Source organism: Ahaetulla prasina, chromosome 1, assembly GCF_028640845.1.
Source record: "Ahaetulla prasina isolate Xishuangbanna chromosome 1, ASM2864084v1, whole genome shotgun sequence".
Lineage (NCBI taxonomy): Eukaryota > Metazoa > Chordata > Lepidosauria > Squamata > Colubridae > Ahaetulla > Ahaetulla prasina.
Window position 1 is genome coordinate 96,520,564 of NC_080539.1, and position 23,375 is coordinate 96,543,938.

Here is a 23,375-nt window from a genome sequence, read left to right on the forward strand (position 1 = left end):
TGTTCTCAGCTAAAAAAAAAATTAAAAAAATGGGCAAGGAAGAGAGAAGAGAAAATCGGGCCAATTCTCTACCAAGATGCATATGCTCCCAACACAGCTGAAAACATACCAAAAGGACTTCAGATCAGTGGTGGGTTTCAAAATTTTTTACTACCGGTTCTGTGAGTGTGGCTTGGTAGTCGTGGGATGGCTTGGTGGGTTTGGCAGAGGAAGGATACTGTAAAATCTCCATTTCCTCCCCAATTTAGAGGAAGGTTACTGAAAAATCCCCATTTCCTCCCCATCAGCTGGGACTCGGGAGGCAGAAAATAGATGGGGATGGGGCCAGTCAGAATTTTTACTACCAGTTCTCTGAACTACTCAAAATTTCCGCTACCGGTTCTCCAGAACTGGCCAGAATCTGCTGAAACCCACCTCTGCTTCAGTTGCCCTGCAATATGCTTATAGCCATTAAAATGGCAATGATTCTCTAGCTTGAGATAAGAGGACTTGTTTTCCACAAAGATACTCATTTCCCGGATGTTCAGCAAGGATAATAGTCCAAGCAAAGGAACAATCCATGCAAGTTTTCATTTTAACTCTGTAAATACACCGTGTGCACCATAACATTTTTTTCAGTAATAAGATTGAAAGGAACTGGAAACAGGTGGCTCATTGTAAGTTAGTTCTAACGAAACAAAGTGAAGAACAAATAATTTAAGACATTGCCCCAGGGACAGAAATGATTAGCTCTAGCACAAACATCAGATTGTACTTTCCTTTTGTAAACAACCAGCAAAAATTTGTCCTGCGAGATGCTGAAGCCTGGCCAGATACATGAAATAATTTAATAACAATAAATATTTATACACAATGATATACATAGGCATGTACATGGAGAGGGGGTGTCTACATAGGATGATGTTTCTGTATGTTAACAATTCCATACACTGTTTTATTTCATGCTTTTCTAGATTCAGTAAACCAGTTCTAGCCAGAGCTTACTAAATTTGTGAACACATCCAAACTAACCCTGTAGAACACAATGTTCTCCTGCCACCCACCCCGGAATAATAGCAGAATATGCTTAAGCCCCTTCTGCTGTTGTATAGCAGTCTGAGTTCCTGAGCTTCAAATTCAAGCTCTCCAAAAGCTAAAGTGAACACTTCCATACACATCATTCCGGAGCAATGTAAATAGGGCATACGTCTTTTTCAAATCTATTCTATGCTAGTAATGTGTCAGAGATTTTCAGCAAATGCCTTTGGCTTTTTCGCCCCCCCACCCTTGATTTTTAGGAAAAACTGCAATTTCCTTTTGCCTGTTATAATACCCTTAAACATTTCTGCCAAATGTATTCAGGTTCAAGCCCTTTGCTCCAGTGTCCCCTTGTAGACCCAGAAAAATAACCAATAACCAATCCTAGTGGTGTCCTCTACTTTCACTAATGAAGGCCCAAATCCTCTTTCTGTTGTAACCAAGGCATCCATTCTTCTTCCCATGGGGAGGTCACCTCGGTATGTTCTGATGTTTCTACAACACAAGGGTCCTCAAACTTTTTAAACAAGGGGCCAATTCAAGGTCCCTTAGATTGTTGGGGGTGGGGGCCGGACCTGCTGAGTGGGTGTGGCTAGGTGGTCATCTTACTGGGTGGGCACGGCCAATTTAGTAGTTCATTAAACAATGCACACAAATTAAACTTCAATTTCTTATGCTCCTGGGGGTGGAAAGCAGGTTAGTGAAGGGATGTAGCTGCCGGGGGTGGGGGTGGGGGGGAATTCTGTTTGTGTGTCTGTCTGTCTGTCTGTCTGTCTCCCTCCTCTCTCCCTCTCTCTCTCAGCTGGGGAGGCCAAAAACAGGCCCATTTTTGGCCTGCAGGGCCTCCACGTGTTCCCTTTTTGGCCTCCTCGACCTCTAGAAGGCAGGTGGGGGCCAGTGGGTAGATGGGGCAATGTGGGGAGGGCAGCCCCATGGTCCTGCTTGGGCAGATTAATGGCTTCGGCCCGCCATATCCCTGCCCTCGGGCCATAGTTTGAGGACCCTTGCTATAACATGTCAAGTGTGATGTTATCGGAGGGATTGCATAAGCAGCTTGCTGGATTTGCAAGGTTCCATAAGTTTTATCATCCTTTGCATTTCTAGCAGAACTCTTTGTCACGAGCTGCAGCGTAACTAGGATATTTGTTATGGTTATTTTTCATCTTTCTGCTGCAGGCTGCTTAAAGCCGTTTGGAGAGGAATGGCATAAAAATGTCAGAAATGAACAGGCAACGCTGAAAGCTTTTACAACGTTTTCCCCTTTCCCCTGATCCTGTCCATATGTGCTTGGACTGTAACTTCCAGGATTCAGGTTGGGAATTGTGGGAGTTAAGAGTCCCAAGACAGGCGGCCAGAAACAGGTTGGCGTAAAGTATTTCTGCCTCTCTCTCCCAACCATACATATGTATTTCTCTGCAACTGTACATTATCAGGGCTATTCAGGAAATAGCTGTGGTATTGCAGCATAGATGATTGAGCCAGCTCATTGCAATAAATCACAGAGGCAACTGTTTACTAAACATCAAGCACTCAACTTTATATCCTGAAAGTTTAGTGGGCCTTTTTACTGCACAAATAGCTACACTAAGTTCCCTGACCACAAACTTGGATTATTCAATTGGAAATTTGCTTGTTAAGGAGTTATTTTTTAAAAAGCACTTTTATAGCACATTTGGATTATCCAAAATTACTTAAACTACAATTAGGTCATCATACAGAAAAGCGAGAAATTTAAAAAGTGTCCATGAGCAACCTCTACTGGATCTGTGATGTAGTGAACACTCAATGCAGAGGAAATTAGACTGTATACAGGGGCATATGAGGCACCTTGTAATACTCCTCAACTTACGACCATAATTGAGTCCAAAATTTCAGACTATTGCTAAGTGATACATTGGTTAAGTGAATCCTGCCCCCATTTCATGACTGTTCTTGTTAAGTTCTGAATCACTGCAGTTGTTAAGTTAGTAACGCAGTTGTTAGTGAATCTGGATTTTCCATTGACTTTGCTTGTCATGCAGTCGCAAAAGACCCTGGGACACGGCAACTGTCATAAATATGTGTTTTGTCGGTTCAGAACAATTGTATCAAAGTTCATTCTGTCACCACTCACAATTAGACAATCCTGTCAATTCATGAATTAATTTTTAAAAATTTTCTGACGTGAGCTAAAATAAAATCTATACACAGGAATAAATTAAGCACACTGAAGAAAATAAAACAAGTTTTAACATACTCTTTTTTTGTTCTCCTCTTTGTGGCACAACTCTCGGATTTTTTCCACAATGTCTTCCTTGGATGGAGTCGTCACCATGGGGTTACTCCCCAGTAAAGCCACTATCTGATCTTTGAATTCATTGTGCAGCCTTTTTTCTTCTCTGGCTTGCTCTAGATTAGTTCTCAATTCTGTTTCTTTTTCATTGCAATGGAGCTTTAGTTGGCCCAATTCTTCCCAAGCCCGCTGGCTGGCTGCCAATCTGTCTTGTAGGCTTCTGATCTCCTCCTCAAGATTCTGCTTTGCTCCTGCAATGTTGCTTAGGTCCTAAAATAAAAACAATACTAATATTTACACGTCAGAGAAAAGAGGAAAGCAACCTTTATTTCACAACACATTTCCAGGAGAATAGCAGATACAATGTGCACTATTACTAAAACTTGCTTACAAGAGATGTATGGATAGTTTCTGCTGAAAGGAAATAAAACTATGAATCCAGAGAGTCAGGACCAGTGGTGGGATTCAGCCAGTTCGCGCCACTTCGGGAGAACTGGTTGTTAAGTTTCTGAGCAGATTGGCAAATTGGTTGTTGAAAGAAATCATTAGGGCAGAGAACCGGTTGTTAAATCATTTGAATCCCACCACTGGTCAGGACTATCACCTCATTAGGTGAGTTTGGGTAAAGCTTCAAAGTCCCGCCATTGACTTTTGATATAATTTTCTTTCAATATAATGTAGGCTTGACCCAAATAATTTAATAAGTATAAAAGACTTTTGATTTATGGAAGGCCAGTGTGAATCCAACCCATGGCTTGTTGAAAAGATAGCATTGGGAACAATTGTTATGGAACAGAAACTAGGGAGCTTTGATTTTGATTGTTTTGTCTCTGCCAGTGTGTGTGTGTATGTGTGTGTTAGGAGAGTAGTTTCAAAAGCCAAAATGACATATGAGCTGTGAAAGATCAGAATTTATGTAATTATGCCCATGTTAAATGCAGAATTATTTATTTTTAAAAGAAAACTGTTAAAATACATAGCTGTCACCATTCAAACCTACTCTAGTTGGAGCCATCACAGCCAATGCTATCTGCTTTTCTGCCTCTTGGCAAGCTTCCATTTAATTTAATTTAATTTCCCTGCTACTTTTCTTAAAAGGATTTGGTAGGAAGGGGAAAATTACCCTAGTGACAAGAATTAAATTACAGTTTCTGGGGAAATTAAGGAAACCTTTTCAGATTGCCATATTATTTCAATAAGTCTTTCCGCCTCTTTGCACAGGTGCAGGGCAACATTGTTTCCCCACTCCATAAACCACAGCAACTATCTTATTTTTGAAAAAAAAAGTGTTCTGTATTGATACCATACCCAATGTGATAGGATCCAAGAAGGAGAAGATATGCCATTAATAAGAACCAATCAGTTTACATTAATTGAAAATTGAATTATTACAACATTTGAAGGACCTTCAAACAATTGACTGGATCTCAAAGTGGCTTTTGAGAAAGGGATTATTTATTTATTTATTTATTTATTTGATCGTATTTATATACCGCCCTATCTCCCGAAGGACTCAGGGCGGTTTACAGGCACTTAAAAAACACATAAACACATAAATACAATATAAAAACAATTAAAAAACTTATTCTAAAAGCCCCAAAAATTAAAAATATAGAAATAAAACCCAATTTAAAACCCATAAATTTAAAATCTAGCTCAGTCCTGCGCAATTAAATAAGTGTGTTTTAAGCCCGCGGCGGAAGGTCCAAAGGTCCGCAAGCTGACGAAGTCCGGGGGGTAGTTCGTTCCAGAGGGTGGGAGCCCCCACAGAGAAGGCCCTTCTCCTGGGCGTCGCCAGACGACATTGCCTCGCTGACGGCATCCTGAGGAGTCCCTCTCTATGAGAGTGCACAGGTCAGTGAGAGGTATTCGGTAGCAGTAGGCGGTCCCGTAAATAACCCGGCCCTATGCCATGGAGCGCTTTAAAGGTGGTCACCAAAACCTTGAAGCGCACCCGGAAGGCCACAGGTAGCCAGTGATGAGATCATTATAAGCATGTTACTTATTATTATTATTATTATTATTATTATTATTATTTATTAAATTTTTATACCGCCCTTCTCCTGAAGGACTCAGGGCGGTTTACAGCCATAATAAGAAACAACAACAATATACACATAAAACCATAATTTAAAAAACTTATTATACAAATGGCCGAATTAAAACATTTAGAATAAAACCCCAAATTTTAAAATGTTAAAACATTAAAACTAATTAAAATCCTATTAAAATCCTATGCCAGTCCTGCGCGAACAAACAAATAGGTCTTCAGCTCTCGGCGGAAAGTCCAAAGGTCTGGCAGTTGCCGAAGTCCAGGGGGAAGTTCGTTCCAAAGGGTGGGAGCCCCCACAGAGAAGGCCCTCCCCCTGGGGGCCGCCAGCCGACATTGCTTGGCGGACGGCACCCTAAGGAATCCCTCTCTGTGCGAGCGTACAGGTCGGTGGGAGGCATTCGGTAACAGCAGGCGGTCCCGTAAGTACCCTGGCCCTAAGCCATGGAGCTTATCTCAAGAGAAAGAAAAGAACAATAAAGAGACAGGTAGCCAACCCAGAGAGCAGATTAAACATTCATTTGGCTTTTCTTTTTTCCAAAGCATGGAAAACTACAGGTAGTCCTCGACTTACGACCATAACTAAGTCCAAAATTTATGTTGCTAAGTGCAACATTTGTTAAGTGAGTTTTGCCCCATGTTATAATATTTCTTGCCACAGTTGTTAAGTGAATCGCTGCAGTTGTTAACTGGGTAAAATGGTTGTTAAGTGAATCTGGCTTCCCCTTTGACTTTGCTTGTCAGAAAGTCGCAAAAGGGGATCATGCGACCATAGGACACTGTCATAAGTATGAGTCAGTTGCCAAGTGCCCAAATTTTGATCAGGTGATCATGGGGATGCTGCAATGGTCATAAGTGTGAAAAAAAGTCCCTTTTTTCACTTCCGTTGTAACTTTGAACGGTCACTAAATGAACTGTTGTAAGTTGAAGACTACCTGTATTATGATAGTACGATAAAGTGACAGAATTCACCCTGCGTCCATTATTCTCTACAATTTTCTAACTCACACTTTTCTGAATGGAGGATATTTCCCCTGTATGCAGGTATTTGTTAAATCTACATTCTGTATTTCTTCTTAGTGCTTAAGGCAACTTCCATGGGAAAGCCACTCATTTTACTCCCACAACAGCAATGTTGCATGAGGTGGGCAGGTGTCAGGCCCAAAAGCCCAGGTCCACACATGAAAGTCCAATTAAACTGACTTATTGCTACTTATGCCTATGCACAGGAATCTTTTCAACTAATGGTTAGCACTTGTTTGGAGTTAGGTAAGGGCAGCCGTGGGCTTTGTCAGGAAATTGTTATTTGCCTAACTGGTTGGCCAGGCAATATATAAACTAACTATGTATGTTTGCAGTAAGAAAGGCATGATATTGCTTTAAGGCTGTGCTGCATCATGCAAGCATCCTGATTGGTTGAGCTCTGTAGCCAATGTATAAAAGGACTAGTTAATTATGGCTTGTTTGGGGAATCTAAGGGGAATTACAGAGACGCTACAGCATTGTAAGCTGAAGACATGCTGCAACTGTATATTTGAGCTTTATGATTGTTGCTTGATCATGGCTAGTTACTGATTCCTCAAGATACTGACTGTTGTGAATTGAGCTGTATTTCGCTGAACTGAAAGAAGACCTTGTTTGTTGTTACAAGTCTACATTGATAAGAAGACTGACTGACTGACTTTATATGTGTATGACCTGGAATTGTTTTTGGACTATGACTTTGCCTTTTTCCCTAAAAGTAAAGGAATATCAAACCCCAGTTTGTCTGCAAGTGACTGTTATTGTATACAACCAGTCTCAGTCGTTTTCATGCGTAAGGTACTCTGCTCCACAGTCCACAATCTTGGTTGTGAACCCAGATTACCCTTAATAGGCTTCGCATAATTTAACAACCGGTTCGCCTAGTGCAGAACCAAAAATGTGGGCGCGCATGTGTGCTTTGCACATGCGCCCACCTTCCATCTTGCGCACAGCTTCAAACACACACCGATTTCATGCGCGCGGCTTCCAGAAAACCTCCTTGGGCAGCCATAGTGAGTAGAGCAGGTGAGGCATGGAAATCAGCTGGGCTGTGTGAGCAGGGTGAGAGACAGAGAGTGAGATATATAGGACAGGATAGCACTGGGACAGGTGGGCGGGTCCAGCCGCGGTCGGAACTACCGGTATGGGAGAACTGGTCCGAACCGGCAGCAGCCCACCTCTGGGTAATGGTCAATGGAATTCAAGGGTGGAGGTGAAGTTAATCCACTTGTGGCCACAATGGGATTCTAAGATGCTCCCTCTTTTAACTCTGTTCCAAGATCCTGCTACTCCTTCTTCTTCTTCAGGAGGGCACAGAAAGAATAACTGGCCCAAAGTCACATCGAGTTTCCATAGTTGCATGAATTTAAACTTGAGGCCAAATACAACTTCTTAACTCCTATTCCCACACACAGGGACTATCCTCCTTCCTTTATTGAAGACTTTGTGGAGGGGTGGTGGTTTCTGAATAAATCCTTGTAACATTAAACTCGTACATTCTTATCCAGATTTCCAGAAGTTCCTTCTGCATGCTCTCCTACTCTGCTATCTCCATGACCCTGGATATTTCTGCAAATCTAGAAATATGGTTACAAGTCCATGCATAGTTGCCAAAATGTAACATTACTTTAATCAAAATGAAATAAAAATGAAATAAACCTCATAAATGAGCTAAACAGACATTTGAACTGGAAAGAAATTATATGAGAAAGACAGGAAGAACAGGATCTTTCTGAATGTATTTATGCTGCTTTTGTTTTAGAAACAGTATATTCCATAAAAACAGTATGGTAGATAAGCACAAGAAGTGTCTTGCTCCAAATAAATGGGCAAAATAGAAGCAACTAAACTAAACTAAACCCATAGTTAGGCTCTTCTCACAATATTTTGTTTGTGGGATACATAAAGAAAGGGGGGAGAAGCTTCTAAATTGAGTGCATATGTTAAAGAAACTGATTGTCTGAAAAATAATTTTCTTTAGAATTAAAATGCACCGAGGGAGCTGGTTGGCATGTTTTTTTTTAAATTTGAAATACTTAAGGAAAACAGAACGATTACAGCCAGCCAGCATGGATTTAATGACAGTGAACTAAGCATTCCAGAATACGCTGGTTTGCTTCTTTGATAAAGCATTACAACCTAGTTCTTGGCATTGTAATTTGAACAGCTTACAAAGGGGAAATTAATTAAGGAGCAACATGATAAGAAGATTGAAAGAAATACCATATGAAGCCGAAGGAGTTTTATGTTTATTGCACAGATAAATGTTTTTTCAAACATTTTAAAACTTTGCAAGAAAAAAAAAAAGCAGCAAAGCTAATACATCAGACCAACAGGGAAGTTAAACAGAAGACTTGATTACCAAATCAAAGCACCAAAATAATATAAGAATTCTAATTTCAATTCTATCCATTTTGAAGATGAAGAAATCCTTAGCATCTTTATATAAAAAAAGTTGAGTTGCTTGGCCCGTAGATCTGAGGACTGTTATATCTTCTTTAATGAACTATTTGTAGAACTATTGGAACACACATTGCGCTACTTTGCAAAATCACTTTGTGAATAAAGTCTCACATTTTTTTCTGACTTGGATGCTAAAATGGATAAAAAGCCAATAGAAATGCTACTTGCAATCCTGTGTCTCATTATTAGAGACGTTTTCGAGTATCTGTAAGTTGGACAGAATTCTTCCAGCTACGAGAGCTATTACTTGTACAATGTTAATTATGTACAAAGTGTGTTACTTGCTTGAAAAGGATAGTCTTCTATCATAGGCTAGCTTTGTTGTTATAAGATGTAGTTGTGACACCAGTCTGCATTTTCAAACATAATAAAAATGTAAAATTGTCTTTTTAAAGCAATCTTCTAGAGAAAAAAATATTGTTTATCTGTTTATATACTGTATAGGAATTCCCAACTCTCAATTTATGCATCTGGGTGTTATATATCCATAACAACCAAAAAAAATCAAATCCCAACAAATGTAAAATAAATATAACAAACCATAACTGTATATTCATAAGTAGCAATGGAAATAAATACTCCCTAACGCAACAGAACAGGCTTAGTTATCACCCCAGCCTGATTAATCTAACACAGTTTACCAAGTCATATTGTTTCTGTCCACATAAACATATATTTTTACCTTATAACAAAAGAGAAAGCACAGTTCATCAACAAGCAAATGACAGTTGTGCGAGGAGAAACTCAAATGTTCAAAACATTGCATATTAACATCTGTTTAAGTTTCCAATGCCTCATAAAAGGTTAATGGCAAAAACAAAATAAAACAAAAATGTTCACGTTTGTAGTAAAGTCATTGCCGTATTTTCCATTGTGGTTTTATCCATCTGGCGCCCAGACACACTTGTCAGACAGAGTATATGTACAAAACCTATAGTCCAAAAGGCCACCTCCCTCACTTCAAAAGAATTCGTAAGTGCTCGACAGTTCCTGTAAACAGGGATATCAACTATCCTGATCACTTTTCAGAACTTGTGCTGAAAAGCAAAATTAAAGCCTGTTCCACCTCTGCTCTAGCTACACAATAGTATCATTCCAAATCCAACTATCAGGAAGAGGATTACCATAAATGATAATTTATAATTAGCAAGATTGTCTCCCCAAAAAAGGAAGGTGATCTTTGACTTCTTTTGGTTTGATTTCCAATACTTGACAGGTTTCTGTATTCCACCGAGTTCAGATGAGATTTTAAGGCTTTGGCAGAAGCTAAATTCATGGAAAGTTCAGCTCCTGTAGAAGCTCTGTCTTGACCAAAGATAAAAATATCAAGGATGCAGGGCCGCCGCAACATGCAACATGCTCATATTGGCGCAATATATTATAATGTAATGTTAGGCACATATAGGTATAGAGGAGCGTGTATTTGTTAGTATGATTTACTGGGTTAGGGATTTTCTTTCTTTCACTGTGAGTTATTGAGATGTATTGTGTGTGTGGGGGGGGTGCACTAAGGGAGGCTCAGCCAATCTCATTGTATACATGTGCATTGATAATAAAGGTTTGAACTGAATTGAGTTTCATTAACAATTCTTTGATTGAAAAGGCACACAAACTGCAAAATGGAAGTGATGCCCCTCTAACTATTAAATTTGGGTGGCTCTAAATAATAATAATAATAATAATAATAATAATAATAATAATAATAATAACAACAACAACAACAACAACAACAACAACGCAGACTCTGCAAAGAAGCAGATGAAACCATTGATCACATACTGAGCTGTTGTAAGACAATAGCTCAGACCAACTACAAACAACCTCACAACACAGTCGCTCAGATGTCCACTGGAACTTGTGTCACAACTACCATCTGCCTGTAGCAAAGAACTGATGGGATCATAAGCCTGAAAAAGTGATTGAAAATGAGCATGTAAAACTACTGTGGGATTTCCGAATACAGACTGATAAAGTTTTGGAACACAATACCCCGGATATCACGATTGTGGAAAAGAAAAAAGTGTGGATAGTCAACATTGCTATACCTGGTGACAGCAGAATTGATAAGAAACAACTTGAAAAAGTCACCAGATATCAAGATTTGAGAATCGAATTGCAGAGACTCTGGCATAAACAAGTGCAGGTGGTTCCAGTGGTACTCAGCACACTGGGAGCTGTGCCTAAAGACCTAGGCAAGCACTTAAAAGCAATTGGCGCTGAAAAGATCACCATTGGTCAGCTGCAGAAGGCCACCTTACTGGGATCTGCTCGCATAATTCACCGATACATCACGCAGTCCTAAATGCTTGGGAAGTGTTCGACTAGTGATCTGTGATACGAAATCCAGCATAGTTATCTCGTTTGCTCTGTATACTGTCATTTTGTGTAAATAATAATAATAATAATAATGAGGAGGAGGAGGAGGAGGAGGAGGAGGAGGAGGAGGAGGAGGAGGAGGAGGAGGAGCCTATCAAGGGTTATTAACGTTGAAGACTCAAGATTACTTATGGGCTGGAGGAGAGCACAGAAATAATCAGGGGTGAAATGCTCCCGGTTTGGACCGGATCACGTGATCCGGTAGCGATGGGAGCAGGTAGTTCGGAGAACTGGTAGCAAAAATCCTTCCCCCCACCACTGCCCACGCCTCGCTGTTCCTCTTCTCTGTCCCTGATGCGCTCAGTGGTGATATAGCTGCAAACGGCCTTAAGGGCTGCACTACAGCTGATCAGCGCTGTAGGCAGCTAGTAGACTGGTGCCTCTATTTTGAAAGAAGGTAGACCAGTGCCTGCCAAAAAAAGGTACTTGGTAGACCGGTGCCTCTCAGTAAAATGCAATTGGTAGACCGGGGCCTCTATTTTTAAAGAAGGTAGACTGGTGCCTCTCAGTAAAATGCAATTGGTAGACCGGGGCCTCTATTTTTAAAGAAGGCAGTCTGGTGCCTCCCAAGTTTTGTATACTTTATTATTTTTATTATTGACCATGCTCATTCAGTCACCTGATCACCAAGCACACCCACCAATTAAGCCACACCCAAAGAACTGGTAGGGAAAATTTTTAGATTTCACCCCTGGAAATAATGGTAGGAAAGAGGTAAATCTCCATCTTATCCTTATGAGTACCCTGGAGTTGAATATTGCAAGAAGCAAAATGCTGGATTATGATGAACTTTGACCTAATTAAACTGGGCTGTTCTTAAATTCTATTATTATTATAATCCTACTTTCCACATGTCCGCAGTATTTTCTTCCCATCCTTAAATGTTGCCTTCACAGCCTACATTTACAATGCCTGGTAATGGGGCTGGTTGGTGTTGCTGTCTATACACATTATATAACATGGAAATGTTTCAGGGCAGTGGTTGGTATAATCCCTGCCGTACTTCCCCCTCTCATCCCATATCACGGACTGGTAGAAAACGGAAGGGTCTATGACAACTCGACATTGCTAGCTCAGCATGGCCAGCTAGAGGCGGCCTTCTCACTACTACCAAGTCCCTTCTCTCAGCTTGGTGCTGCCATTTCTTCTCAGGACATGTCAACACCGGAAAGTCACTGTGGGGCACTGGATGAAGAGCCGAGCGAGTGGGTGAGCAAGCGAGTGGGCTGTCAAAGGGTGGCAGCAGGGGTGAAATCAGACCGGATGGCCCGATCCGGTAGCGATGGTAGCGGGTGGTTTGGAGAACCGGTAGCAAAAATTCCTCCCCACCCTGCCATGCCCAGCTGAGCCGCGCGATCATCAGAGATTGTTTTTTTTTACTTTTAAAAGCATTTTTTCTTCAGCCAAAAAAATGCTTTTAAAAGTTAAAAAAAGGCCTCTGATGATTGTGCAGCTCAGCTGGGATCGTCAAAACCCTTTAAAAGCATTTTTTTACAACCTCTTCGGCTGAAGAGGCTGTAAAAAATGCTTTTAAAGGGTCCTGGTGATCAGGCAGCTCAGTTGGGAATGCTTTTAAATGCTTTTAAAAGGCTCCTCTGGCGATCCCAGCCGAGTTTGGGAAGAGGTTGTATAACCTCTTTGGTTCCCAGCCAAAGAAGTTGTAGAAAAAATGCTTTTAAAAGTTTAAAAAAAAAAAAGTTGGCCGGGTCCACCTAGTCACATTACCCCCCCACAAGCCATACCCACAGAACCAGTAGTAATAAATTTTACATTTCACCCCTGGGCGGCAGCAGTAAGTTGTCTCTGCCCCGAAGACCGAACCACTCTGCAACTTTCTGGTGTTGACATGTCCTGCAAAAAAATGACAGCACCAAGTTGGCAGAGGGGATTTGGTGGTGGTGAGAAGGCCGCCTGCAGCTGGCCGCACCGAGCTAGCAGCATTGAATCATCCCATTCCAAAAAGTGAAGCACTAATCACTGTCCTCAAACCTCTGCTTTGGCTCTAACTTAGTTAGAGGCACTGCTTTTCCTTAGAAAGCAACATTCAGCATCACAAACTGCTACATTTCAATCCTGTTTTACATGCTAAGAATTATGCAATGTTTTTAACTACAGGGCTATTGATGCCTCAACATTGCTATGGACAGAACTTTTTAAAAACTGGTATAGTATGTGACTCCAACCTTTGGGAAACCCAAAAGTGCTTTTTCAAGAGGCAACTGGACTTTCTGGTTTAACCAGAAAGTCGAGCTGCCTCTTGAAAAAGCACCTATGGGACGACCATGACCTGGATGGCTTAGAATCTCCATAAGTCTTTGGTGAAGGGGAAAGTCCTTCAGGGAAACGTCAGCTGCTGTGCAGAACAAGGATGAGACGCTATCTTGCAAACTAGTGCAGCCATCAGTTTTGGGTCAAAATGGAAATATCAACCTCCTAGAATACCCTGGCTAGGTTTTTCATAAGTTCAATATTTCCATATGCAAACAACAAAAATTAGAATTGTCAGGTAGTGTCCATTAAATACCTAGTCCATCTGGCAATCTTAACAAGAATGGCCCTGGAGGCACAGATTTCCATCCCTGAGTGCTGTCTTCACAGCCTATATTTACAGTGCCTGGCAACAGGGCTAGGTGGTATTGCTGCCAACACACATTATAACATGGAAAAGTTTTAGGGCAGTGGTTCAATAGGAGGAGCAAACCATGCAGTGAGCCACCTGGAGTACACCAAATTGCCATCCTCTGAAGACTCCTCCATGGGACCTATATGTCAGGTTGCCATATGTTCTTCTGGCAAGACGGAAATTATTAATTAATACTAAAACGGTCTTAGTCCAACTGCAGCCTTCTTCAGCAGAAGGCTAACCATGAGATGGAGATTTTATTATGAGGATGCATCTTCAGTATATGAATATCATACATACGAATGAATCTACTATATGTATTTTTTTTAATTTAGATTACTTTGATGTAAAAGTTGCCTCCAACTTCCATTGCTTTTTATTGAACGGTTTGGATTTGTAATTTTACAAATTCAACTGCAGAATGAGTTGACAGCATAGGATAAACATTTCAGAAAATTTGGGGAAAACATTTTGTGTGAGTGCCAAATTAGATGCACAATTAGTTTAGACTTTGGCTCCTCAATCCCTTATCACTGATCACACAGGTATGATTTGAGGACAGCTAAAATATAAAATGTCAAGAGAGCACCAATCCGTCTAACTTTGGCTTAAAAATTGTCTACAGGTAATTATCCCCCAAAACTGAAAAGCAGCCATCTGGTAGATAACGCAAAGAAAAGAAAAAAAATGGAGTTAAAGTTGGTCCACATCATCAGTGCTGTAGTCCCAATTTGAATAAGAGGTTCCTGTACATCTCAATACTTATGAAAATGAGGGGGGAAAAGATAGTTGTGATCCGAAAGCTCTAGTCCTCCAAACTAGGCAAGGCCTCAGAAAACATTTTGGAATATACTTTACAGGGAATTCACATCCAATGTTATGCAGACTGAATGCACAAACAATCAAGAAACACGTGATATGTAAAGAAAGCTCTAAGGTCATAAACATGCACTAAGAGACATACATCACTTAGCTTTTCTATGTCTTGAGAGTAAGCTGCTGCTTTTTTTTGCTCTTTGTTCACTTCTGACACCAGCCTCATGATGGTTTCTCTGTTAGCTTTCAGTTCCATCTCATGAATTGTGACGGTCTCCCTGAAGGTATCTATTTGTTCTTTTAGCGTGTCGTTTTCTTTACGCAGTCCACGGATCTGGAAGCGTCAAAGTGAGATATGGTGTTCAAACAGGTAATTTAATTGTTGTTTTCAACGTCACTAAATCAAAATTTAAATAGTTTTGCTTTGTCATATTGCAGATCTACCATTAAAAGGGGGATTTGAAATGGAGCATTTGAATGTCTGCACTGCCTTCTATGGCCATATTTAACCTTGGCAGTAGAATTTAATCTAGGCTTCCTCATATGGAGATGCAGGAGAATTCCTATTAGTTTATAAAATAGATTCTTTGCTTGCTATTAGGAACTGGGAAATCATCTGCACTAGCATTTATGTTGCTATTGTAGATTTAGTTCATTTTTACACCACCATTGTCCAGTCTCCAACCACCGATGTTATTTCTCCCCTAATATTCCATTTCGTCCAGACTGTTTTTATGACCATTTTTGCATTTTTCCTTTTCCATGTTCCAGTTGTGCAACTTACATTATAGGTATGATATCACTCTCACCCATGGGACTGGTTTTAATGATAAGAAACATTCTTCTCTGGCTTCCAGAGGGGGAAGTAAGGTCTACAAGCAGGAAGTCACAGATCCCCCTCCACCATTTGTCAGTGCATATGGCCGCAAGTGCACAGCTGTGACTAACCTTCAATCTTTATTGTGAAAAGCCTATATTCCTTGAACAGCTGCTCATATAATTACCAGATCCAAAATAAAGTAAAGCAAAGCAAGATGAGAAGACAATACTTTGTGTGCACTCTAAGAACACAGAGAATAAACCAACTGGGAACCTTACTTCTACTATTACTATTACTCCTACACTGTATAGTATATACCAGGGGTCTCCAACTTTGGCAACTTTAAGCCTGGTGGACTTCAGCTCCCAGAATCCCCCAGCCAGCAAAGCTGGTATATACCATTTGACTGCCTGATAATGCAAGAGATATCGCAGTCCATTCATTAATATGTTCCTACCAAGGGGGCGCAGTGGCTCAGGGGCTAGGACGTTGAGCTTGTCGATCGAAAGATTGGCAGCTCAGCAGTTCGAATCCCTAGTGCTGCCGTGTAACGGGGTGAGCTCCCGTTACTTGTCCCAGCTTCTGCCAACCTAGCAGTTTCGAAAGCATGTAAAAATGCAAGTAGAAAAAATAGGGACCACTCTGGTGGGAAGGTGACCACGGAGACGTCTTCGGACAGCGCTGGCTCTTCGGCTTTGAAACGGAGATGAGCACCGCCCCCTAGAGTCAGCAACGACTAGCACTTATGTGCGAGGGGAACCTTTACCTTTACCAAGGGAAAGAAACTGCTTCTGGGGGGAAAAATTACAATGCCTGAGATACCAAAGTTGGTCTAATGAAGATCTGGTTAGAATTGTCTACTGCTTATAATTAAAACTTGAAGAGAATTATTTAAAATAACGAATCAGAGATTAGAAACCAATAGTGTGCACCCACTGCTAAACAACAACGCTTCTTGGCAACTGGTGTATGAGAAGTGTGTACGAGCAAGTGAGAGCAACAAGCTTCATCCCTCTTATGCGAAGGCCACAGGAATCAAGTGGTCTTCATGCAAGAAGTGCCTAAACAACTCTCTTAAAAGGATGCAAATGACCAGCTGTCTGCAAGGAATATAAAACCTTTCATTCCCTACTATCCAGTCAGAGTTGAAGAAGCTTCTTGGATGTGAAGCGCAATGTCTTCAAAAGAAAAAAAAAAAACAAGGAAGTCCAGTTGCCTCCTGCAAAAGCATCTTTGGGACATGCAAGAGGAAGCAAAACTCCACTCTTTCCTCCTCATATGAAGAAGACTGTTTTCTAAGTAGCCTCTTGAGAGTAGATTCAAGAGTAGAATAAAATGTATCCATTAAGATACGTTTTAGGCGAGACAATTGCATGATTATAGCTCAGACTCAAAAGGTAATCTAGGTTTTGTCTTTAGAGCAGTAAAACTAGAGTCTGAATCTTTCGTTTTGTCATTTCTCGCAGTCTAGATCAAAAGTAGGCATTAAACTACACTGAACATGCCATGGGTTACCTCAGGGGGTTGAGGCAGGGCTCACAAAATATTGATTTGTTACATCAACCACAATTTTCTAGGGTCACCCATTGTGTTAAGCTACAAACTCTAATTTACAAACCACAATGGCTGGTTTTTACAGCATGCTAAGCCACAAAACCACATTATGGTTTTACCTTTATTTTGCATAGGCCCAGTTATTGCCTTCTTTTCTTGTCTTATTGCCATAATTACATCCTTTTTTTTTTTTAGTACATCTTTGAAACCAAAGCTGCCTAGGATTTTTTTTTCCAGGCTCACTACTTCTAATGGTTATTTATGATAATTATAATAGCAATGCTATTCCTGGCTAAATTTATTTATTATAATTTATTATAATATTTTAATTTGTGCTTTATCTGGTGTTGCTCTTACTGATTTTCTTACAGATGTTATACTGATTGTAATCCATTGAAAATGAGAGTCTTAATGTGATGCCTTATGCCCACTTAATATTTCCTATGATTACAATGTATGAGCTGGCGGGGGGTGGGTGGGTGGGTTCCCCCTGGTTGTTTTAGATTTGTTCAGAAACTATAAAATCTTACCGGTGTGTTAAAAGCTTTACTGAATGTCCAGGTGGAAGAGTAACTGTTATTAAATATGTTAAGGAGAATGTGTGCAATAGTGGTGAAAGGTTGCCTTTTTGTTTTACTATTGTTAAATGTATACTATACCGTCCATCTCACTGTTTGGGGCAACTCTAGGCAGCTTGCTTTTAGACGGCCGCCTGCTGTCCCTAGTCTGTGGTTTCATCAATCCTGAAGATACTGATTTTGGATGTCAAGTAACAATAAAACAATAGCTCTCTGTGCTTTAACAGTCCCTCTCTCTGATGCATTGTCAAGATCCAGATAAAAGTAAAGAAGTGTTCAGCAGACTCCAACAATTTCCCCAAAAAGTACAAATAGTTAAGTAGTTAGGAAAAAGTTTTGTGGGTCAACTGAAATTCTGACCTGGATGGAAGTCTACAATCTTTCAAAAGAGATTGCCCCCAAATATGAAGTAAAGTAGAGCCACCAGAACTTGGCTGTAAAACTCTAAATCGCAACATAAATAGGAACAAACAACTCAGTGCTCCATATTTTTCTGCTGCCATCACATAGTTTATTTGGCTTTCTGCAACCAAAATCTGGCACAAATCTGATGATACTTCTGCTCATGTTGAAAATTTGAGCTCCCCAGTGCCTTTAACTTGCTTGCTTGAATTTGTGCATTATTTAAAGAAAAAAAAATCTGGCTGCAGTTAACATAAATTGGTTACACCCAGATCAGATTACTATTTACTCTGAACAGCTGAAAACAGATTAGAACTGTAGGCTGGTACATAAGTCAGAATACATATGGGAACTATGTAGATTGATCATTTAATACCAATTTTACATTATTTACAACCCTAATTCAAAGTGCAAGTGCCGGTACTTAAAGTCCTGAATCAGGTGAGAATGTGTTTTTATTCCCTGGACATATACACACCTACCCAGATTGTAAGAATGGCTTTAATAGCCTGTCAGCTACACCAGGAAAGGTATTTTACAGGTAGTCCTCGACTTATGACCACAATTAATCCCAAAAGTTTTGTTGCTAAGCAAGAGAGTTGCTAAATGAATTTTGCCCCATTTTGTGACCTTTCTTGACCCATTTGTTAAGTGAATCACTGTGGCTCTTAAGTTAATAACACAGATGTTAAGTGAATCTGGCTTCGTCCTTGACTTTGCTTGTCAGAAGGTCACAAAAGATGATCACATGATCCTGCAATTGTCATAAATACATGCCAGTTTCCAAGCGCTCAAATTTTGTCATAAGATCTTGGGGTTGCTGCAACGGTTGCAATTGTGAAAAACCACCGTAAGTAACTTTTTTCAGTGCTGTTGTAATTTTGAACAGTCACTAACTAAATGACTGTAAGTCAAGGACTACCTGTATTGTTCATTTAGATTCAGAATAAAGGCTAACAAATCACTTCCCAAAAGAAAGGTTGCTAAGAGAACAGGCAATTGACAGCTGGCCGGAGGAACGGAGCGGAGAAGAGTGAGGGGAGGGGAGGGGGAAGGGAGGGGAGGAGGAGAGGAGTGGAGGAGGAGTGGGGAGGAGCTAGATGAGGGGGGAAGGGAGGAGAGAGCTACTCTGACAATATGTCTACAATTAAGCATGGAGGAACGGTTAGGTTGGTGTAACTCTTGAAAGAAAAAGACTTCTAAACTGTACTATCTGTTCATGAAATTTTATTTTTGAATACAGTTTTATGATCTCTAAGACACTGCCTTACCAAGAAAGCAGCAGACAGACAAGCAATGTAACATCAAAGCTCAATATACAACCTCTACTTTTATTATTTGGGGATAGTGGCAGGCAGCTGTCCCTAAAATAAGCTTGGGTTGAATTATGCCACATCTATCTGAATTATACCTGAGACGGGACTTCTTCAGTACCAGAGGTAGACCTGTTAGGGCTAAGCCTCACTTTACTGCAGTGCAAATGTGCCCCATCAATTATTTCCACAGGATCTTTGTCTCATCCCCAGTGCACCCTGGAAGGAGTACTTGCTTTACCTAAGCCCCATCCCCCACACTTAGAGGAAAGCGATCACTGATGGAAGGGGACATGAAGCCAAGGGAATTTATTGATTGCTACTCGTAAAGTATAAAGACAAGATCATTCACAAGCTTTATTACTAGGGTAAATTAGAGCCCAGGTGTCAGGATAGGAGAGTGCAAATTATGCAGATATATTGTTCTGCTCACCTAAGGAATAGAATAGAATAGAATTTTTATTGGCCAAGTGTGATTGGACACACAAGGAATTTGTCTTGGTGCATATGCTCTCAGTGTACATAAAAGAAGAAGAGAAAAGATACCTTCATCAAGGTACAACATTTACAACACAAATGATGGTCATAGGGTACAAATTTAACACTTAATGATAACACTTAGTCACCTAAGGACTGCAAGAATACACATTAACACTGCCAGGACTGTAAAACTCTCTTCCCTAATAGCATCCTCTGTCTGGCAGCTTTAGCCAGCCCCTGAAGATTTTATTTTTATCTTTCCTAGCTTTTTATTATCTTTCTCCTGGCCCCATGGTGTTTTCAGGTTAATATTGCATTTTATTATAACAACATTTATAGCATTTTTATAGTAAGGGCCCACCGGAGGACCTACGATAAAACCCAGAGTGGAAATAGATTTAATAAAAAGTCCTGGAAGAAAGATCTTACATCATATTTACTGTAATTCCATTCATATAATAGATGTCTTTAGGATGCTTTGCTACTATTTCTGTAGCTTAATTTGAAGAGGCACATTTTATTGTTTTATAAATTTTAGAGGAAAACCTTGGAGAGCAGATATTCTGGTGACTCTTCGTTTCCTCCTACGCCGAGTTCCAGAAGATGACAGAGTTGTGCAATGAATTCATGTTGTTCTCTGCTGACCTTAGATGCATAGGATTTGCTTTCTTCAGATTTATTCATATATTTTCTAATTAGGATTCAAACCAAAGCAGAAATTATTTTATAGGTAAGAAAAATACGACCTGTTACCATTCTTTAAATTAACTGTATCGTGATACCATTGAGTTAGACCAAGAATACACAATTTCATTAGCTTAGCTAAGCATCTATCTACCACATACTGCTGCAGATTTAATTAATCACATCCTCAACTGTGAATACATAAGAGAATAGATAGTAAAATAAAAGTCAGTTTGGTGCAGTGATTAAAGTATCAGAGTAGAAACCAAGAAAGAGACTGTGAGTTCCCAAGAAAACTGCAGGGACTAGTTTGGACAATTGTCAGGAACAGAGATCGATTTCACACACACACACACACACACACACACACACACACACACTATACTTCTTCTTTTTTTCCTATTCTAAAAAAGTTGTGTGCTGTTCAAAACTGATCTTGCTCCTGTATTCTGGTCTGGAGAATCAAAATGGTCTTTCCCTAAAAGGGATCTTTTGAGAGGGATCCTCTGCTCGCTACAAGTTTATTGTTTTATTGTTCTGGGTAGTCTGTCTCCTGATTTATGCTTTTACTACTTTGCTTGCTATGGCTGATATGGTAAGGGGGTGGGGGGAAGAGTGCTGGAGGAGAATTAGAGAGTTGTCTTCAAAGGCTTGTCTTGTAGGGCTCAGGCTGTAAGAAGCCTGTTATTAAACACAGCTGCTTGCAATTACTGCCGGTTCTAGTCCCACCAGGCCCAAGGTTGACTCAGCCTTCCATCCTTTATAAGGTAGGTAAAATGAGGACCCAGATTGTTGGGGGGGGCAATAAGTTGACTTTGTATATAAATATACAAATAGAATGAGACTATTGCCTTACACAATGTAAGCCGCCCTGAGTCTTCGGAGAAGGGCGAGATATAAATGTAAAAAAAAAAAAAATGTGCTCGGCAGTTGGAAAGCGGGCTGATAACAATCAAGGTTAATGGCCTGATCATACCAGAGGGATGAAACCACCTGAAGATGCACCCCACGTGCCATCTAGGAGGAACATGGATTGGATAAGACTGACCAGACTTGTTGTGCCTCGTCCGCTTTCCCCGCAGCCGGGGCCTTCTTATCTGCTTCCGAACGCTGAGGAATGTCCTAGCATGCCTCCCGGCCCCAGCCCTGGCTCCATGCCCAGACAGGCTGGGAAGAAGAAGCACCTCCAGCCCCCAGCTCTGGCTCCATGCCCAGGCAAACGGAGCAACTAGACCCCTCCCCCTCCCCCACAGCATGTGAGCCTGAGGAAGGTCAATTACCAACAGCTGCAGACTGGAGTGACCCTTGCTTCAGGAGAATTGATAGGCGGCGGCAACGGAAGGAAGGGAGGGGCAGGCCTGGATAAGTGCTGAGTCATGGAGCCACACCCCATGGCCTATATAAAGGATCTGCTTTCTGGCATTCTCTGAGTCAGGCAAAGTCTACCTTATCTTGCTGAAATCACTTTCTAGTCTCCTGCCTGCCTTGAGAACTTTGCTAGGACTTTGACAGAGCTGCAGAGGCACGCCTGATTCGGATTTCCCTGACCCGGCTGTCAGCGGAGGAGTGGGACACGACAAGACTACAGGGAGGAGGGCTTGGCGCATGTTTCTTATATGTGCCAAATACCTCAGAGCTTGCTTTCACTTTGCTTTCAGTTCATACTCAGTAAAAGTACTTTCTCTACAAACAATGGAGTTGGGGTTTTTCTTTCTTGAGTATTGAAAGGAAGCATTCCTGACAGGATCCTAGTCAAAATGGATTTCTCTGTTCACAGGAAAATACCATTTTCAGCTTAGGAAATATCTTCCATGGGACCCAGAGAACACCAATGCACACTAATGAATTTCCTTTCTAAAGAAAAATCATAATTATAATAAGAGTGCAAAAAATGCTGTACAAACACAGAAATGTATCCTTTTATAAAATGTTGATGTAAAATCTTATGCAATGGGTATCCATGAGTGGTGGAATGCTGCCGGTTTAACAACCGGTTCGGTGAGCGCATGCTTTGCGCACACACATTTGTGCGCAGTGCTGAAAATGGAGCATTTAGAAACTCAGCTGCTTACCTTCCAAGTCAGCAATGGTAAGTAGAATAGCCGGGGGGGGGGGAAATCAGCTGTGTCGCGCAATTGAGATGAGCTACTAAGCAGTAAATAAAGGAAAAGATAGAGCGGAGGTGGGTGCGTGGGGCCAACTGATCGTCAGCGTTACTGGTTCACCCAAACCGGTTCGAACAGGCTGAATTCCACCTCTGGTATCCATATAATAAATTATATGTAACATAGAACAGGATAAATTTCATTCATGTAGTATTAACTAATTAATTGTACTGGCAGGATTATTATACATACCATCAATAAAGAGGATTGAAAAACAGTAAGGTACCTTGAGCGGGAGCCTAGAATCTACAATAGTATTTCAGTAACTTCTGTAGGATCTTCTCCAGTGGTGGATTTCAAAAAAATTTACTACCAGTTCTGGGGTGTGGCTTGGTGGGCATGGCATGGCTTGCTGGGTGTGGCAGGGGAAGGTTACTGCAAAATCCCCATTTCCTCCCAATCAGCTGGGACTCGGGAGGCAGAGAATAGATAGGGGTGGAGCCAGTCAGAAGTGGTATTTACAGGTTCTCCGAACTACTCAAAATTTCCACTACGTGTTCTCTAGAACTGGCCAGAACCTGCTGAAACCAACCTCTGATCTTCTCCCAAATGCAACCAAAATAAAATTATACTGACCAGTATTATAGAGCTCAAAGAAAGCTGATGATCAAGCCATTAAAATGAGTTAATGAATATAAAGTGCTGCATACAGTAACTGTTCCTCTAAGAGAGAAGAAATTGTTCCCTCATGCCCTCTATGCTTTCACTATGCATTCTTTCTGTCCATGGAAAAATACAC

General features: G+C 40.8%; 1 protein-coding gene across 2 annotated transcripts in view; it reads right to left on the reverse strand.

Moving 5' to 3' along the window:
• Positions 1-23,375, reverse strand: part of CCDC170 (coiled-coil domain containing 170) — a 72,346-nt gene that overhangs the window by 18,830 nt on the left and 30,141 nt on the right. For both annotated transcript variants that reach the window (XM_058169459.1, XM_058169451.1), the window contains exons 4-6: positions 20,334-20,478; positions 14,789-14,974; positions 3,254-3,559 (exon numbers count right to left, since the gene is read on the reverse strand). In XM_058169459.1, coding sequence (XP_058025442.1) covers positions 3,254-3,559; positions 14,789-14,974; positions 20,334-20,478 — 637 coding nt within the window. The remainder of the gene's footprint in view (positions 1-3,253; positions 3,560-14,788; positions 14,975-20,333; positions 20,479-23,375) is intronic.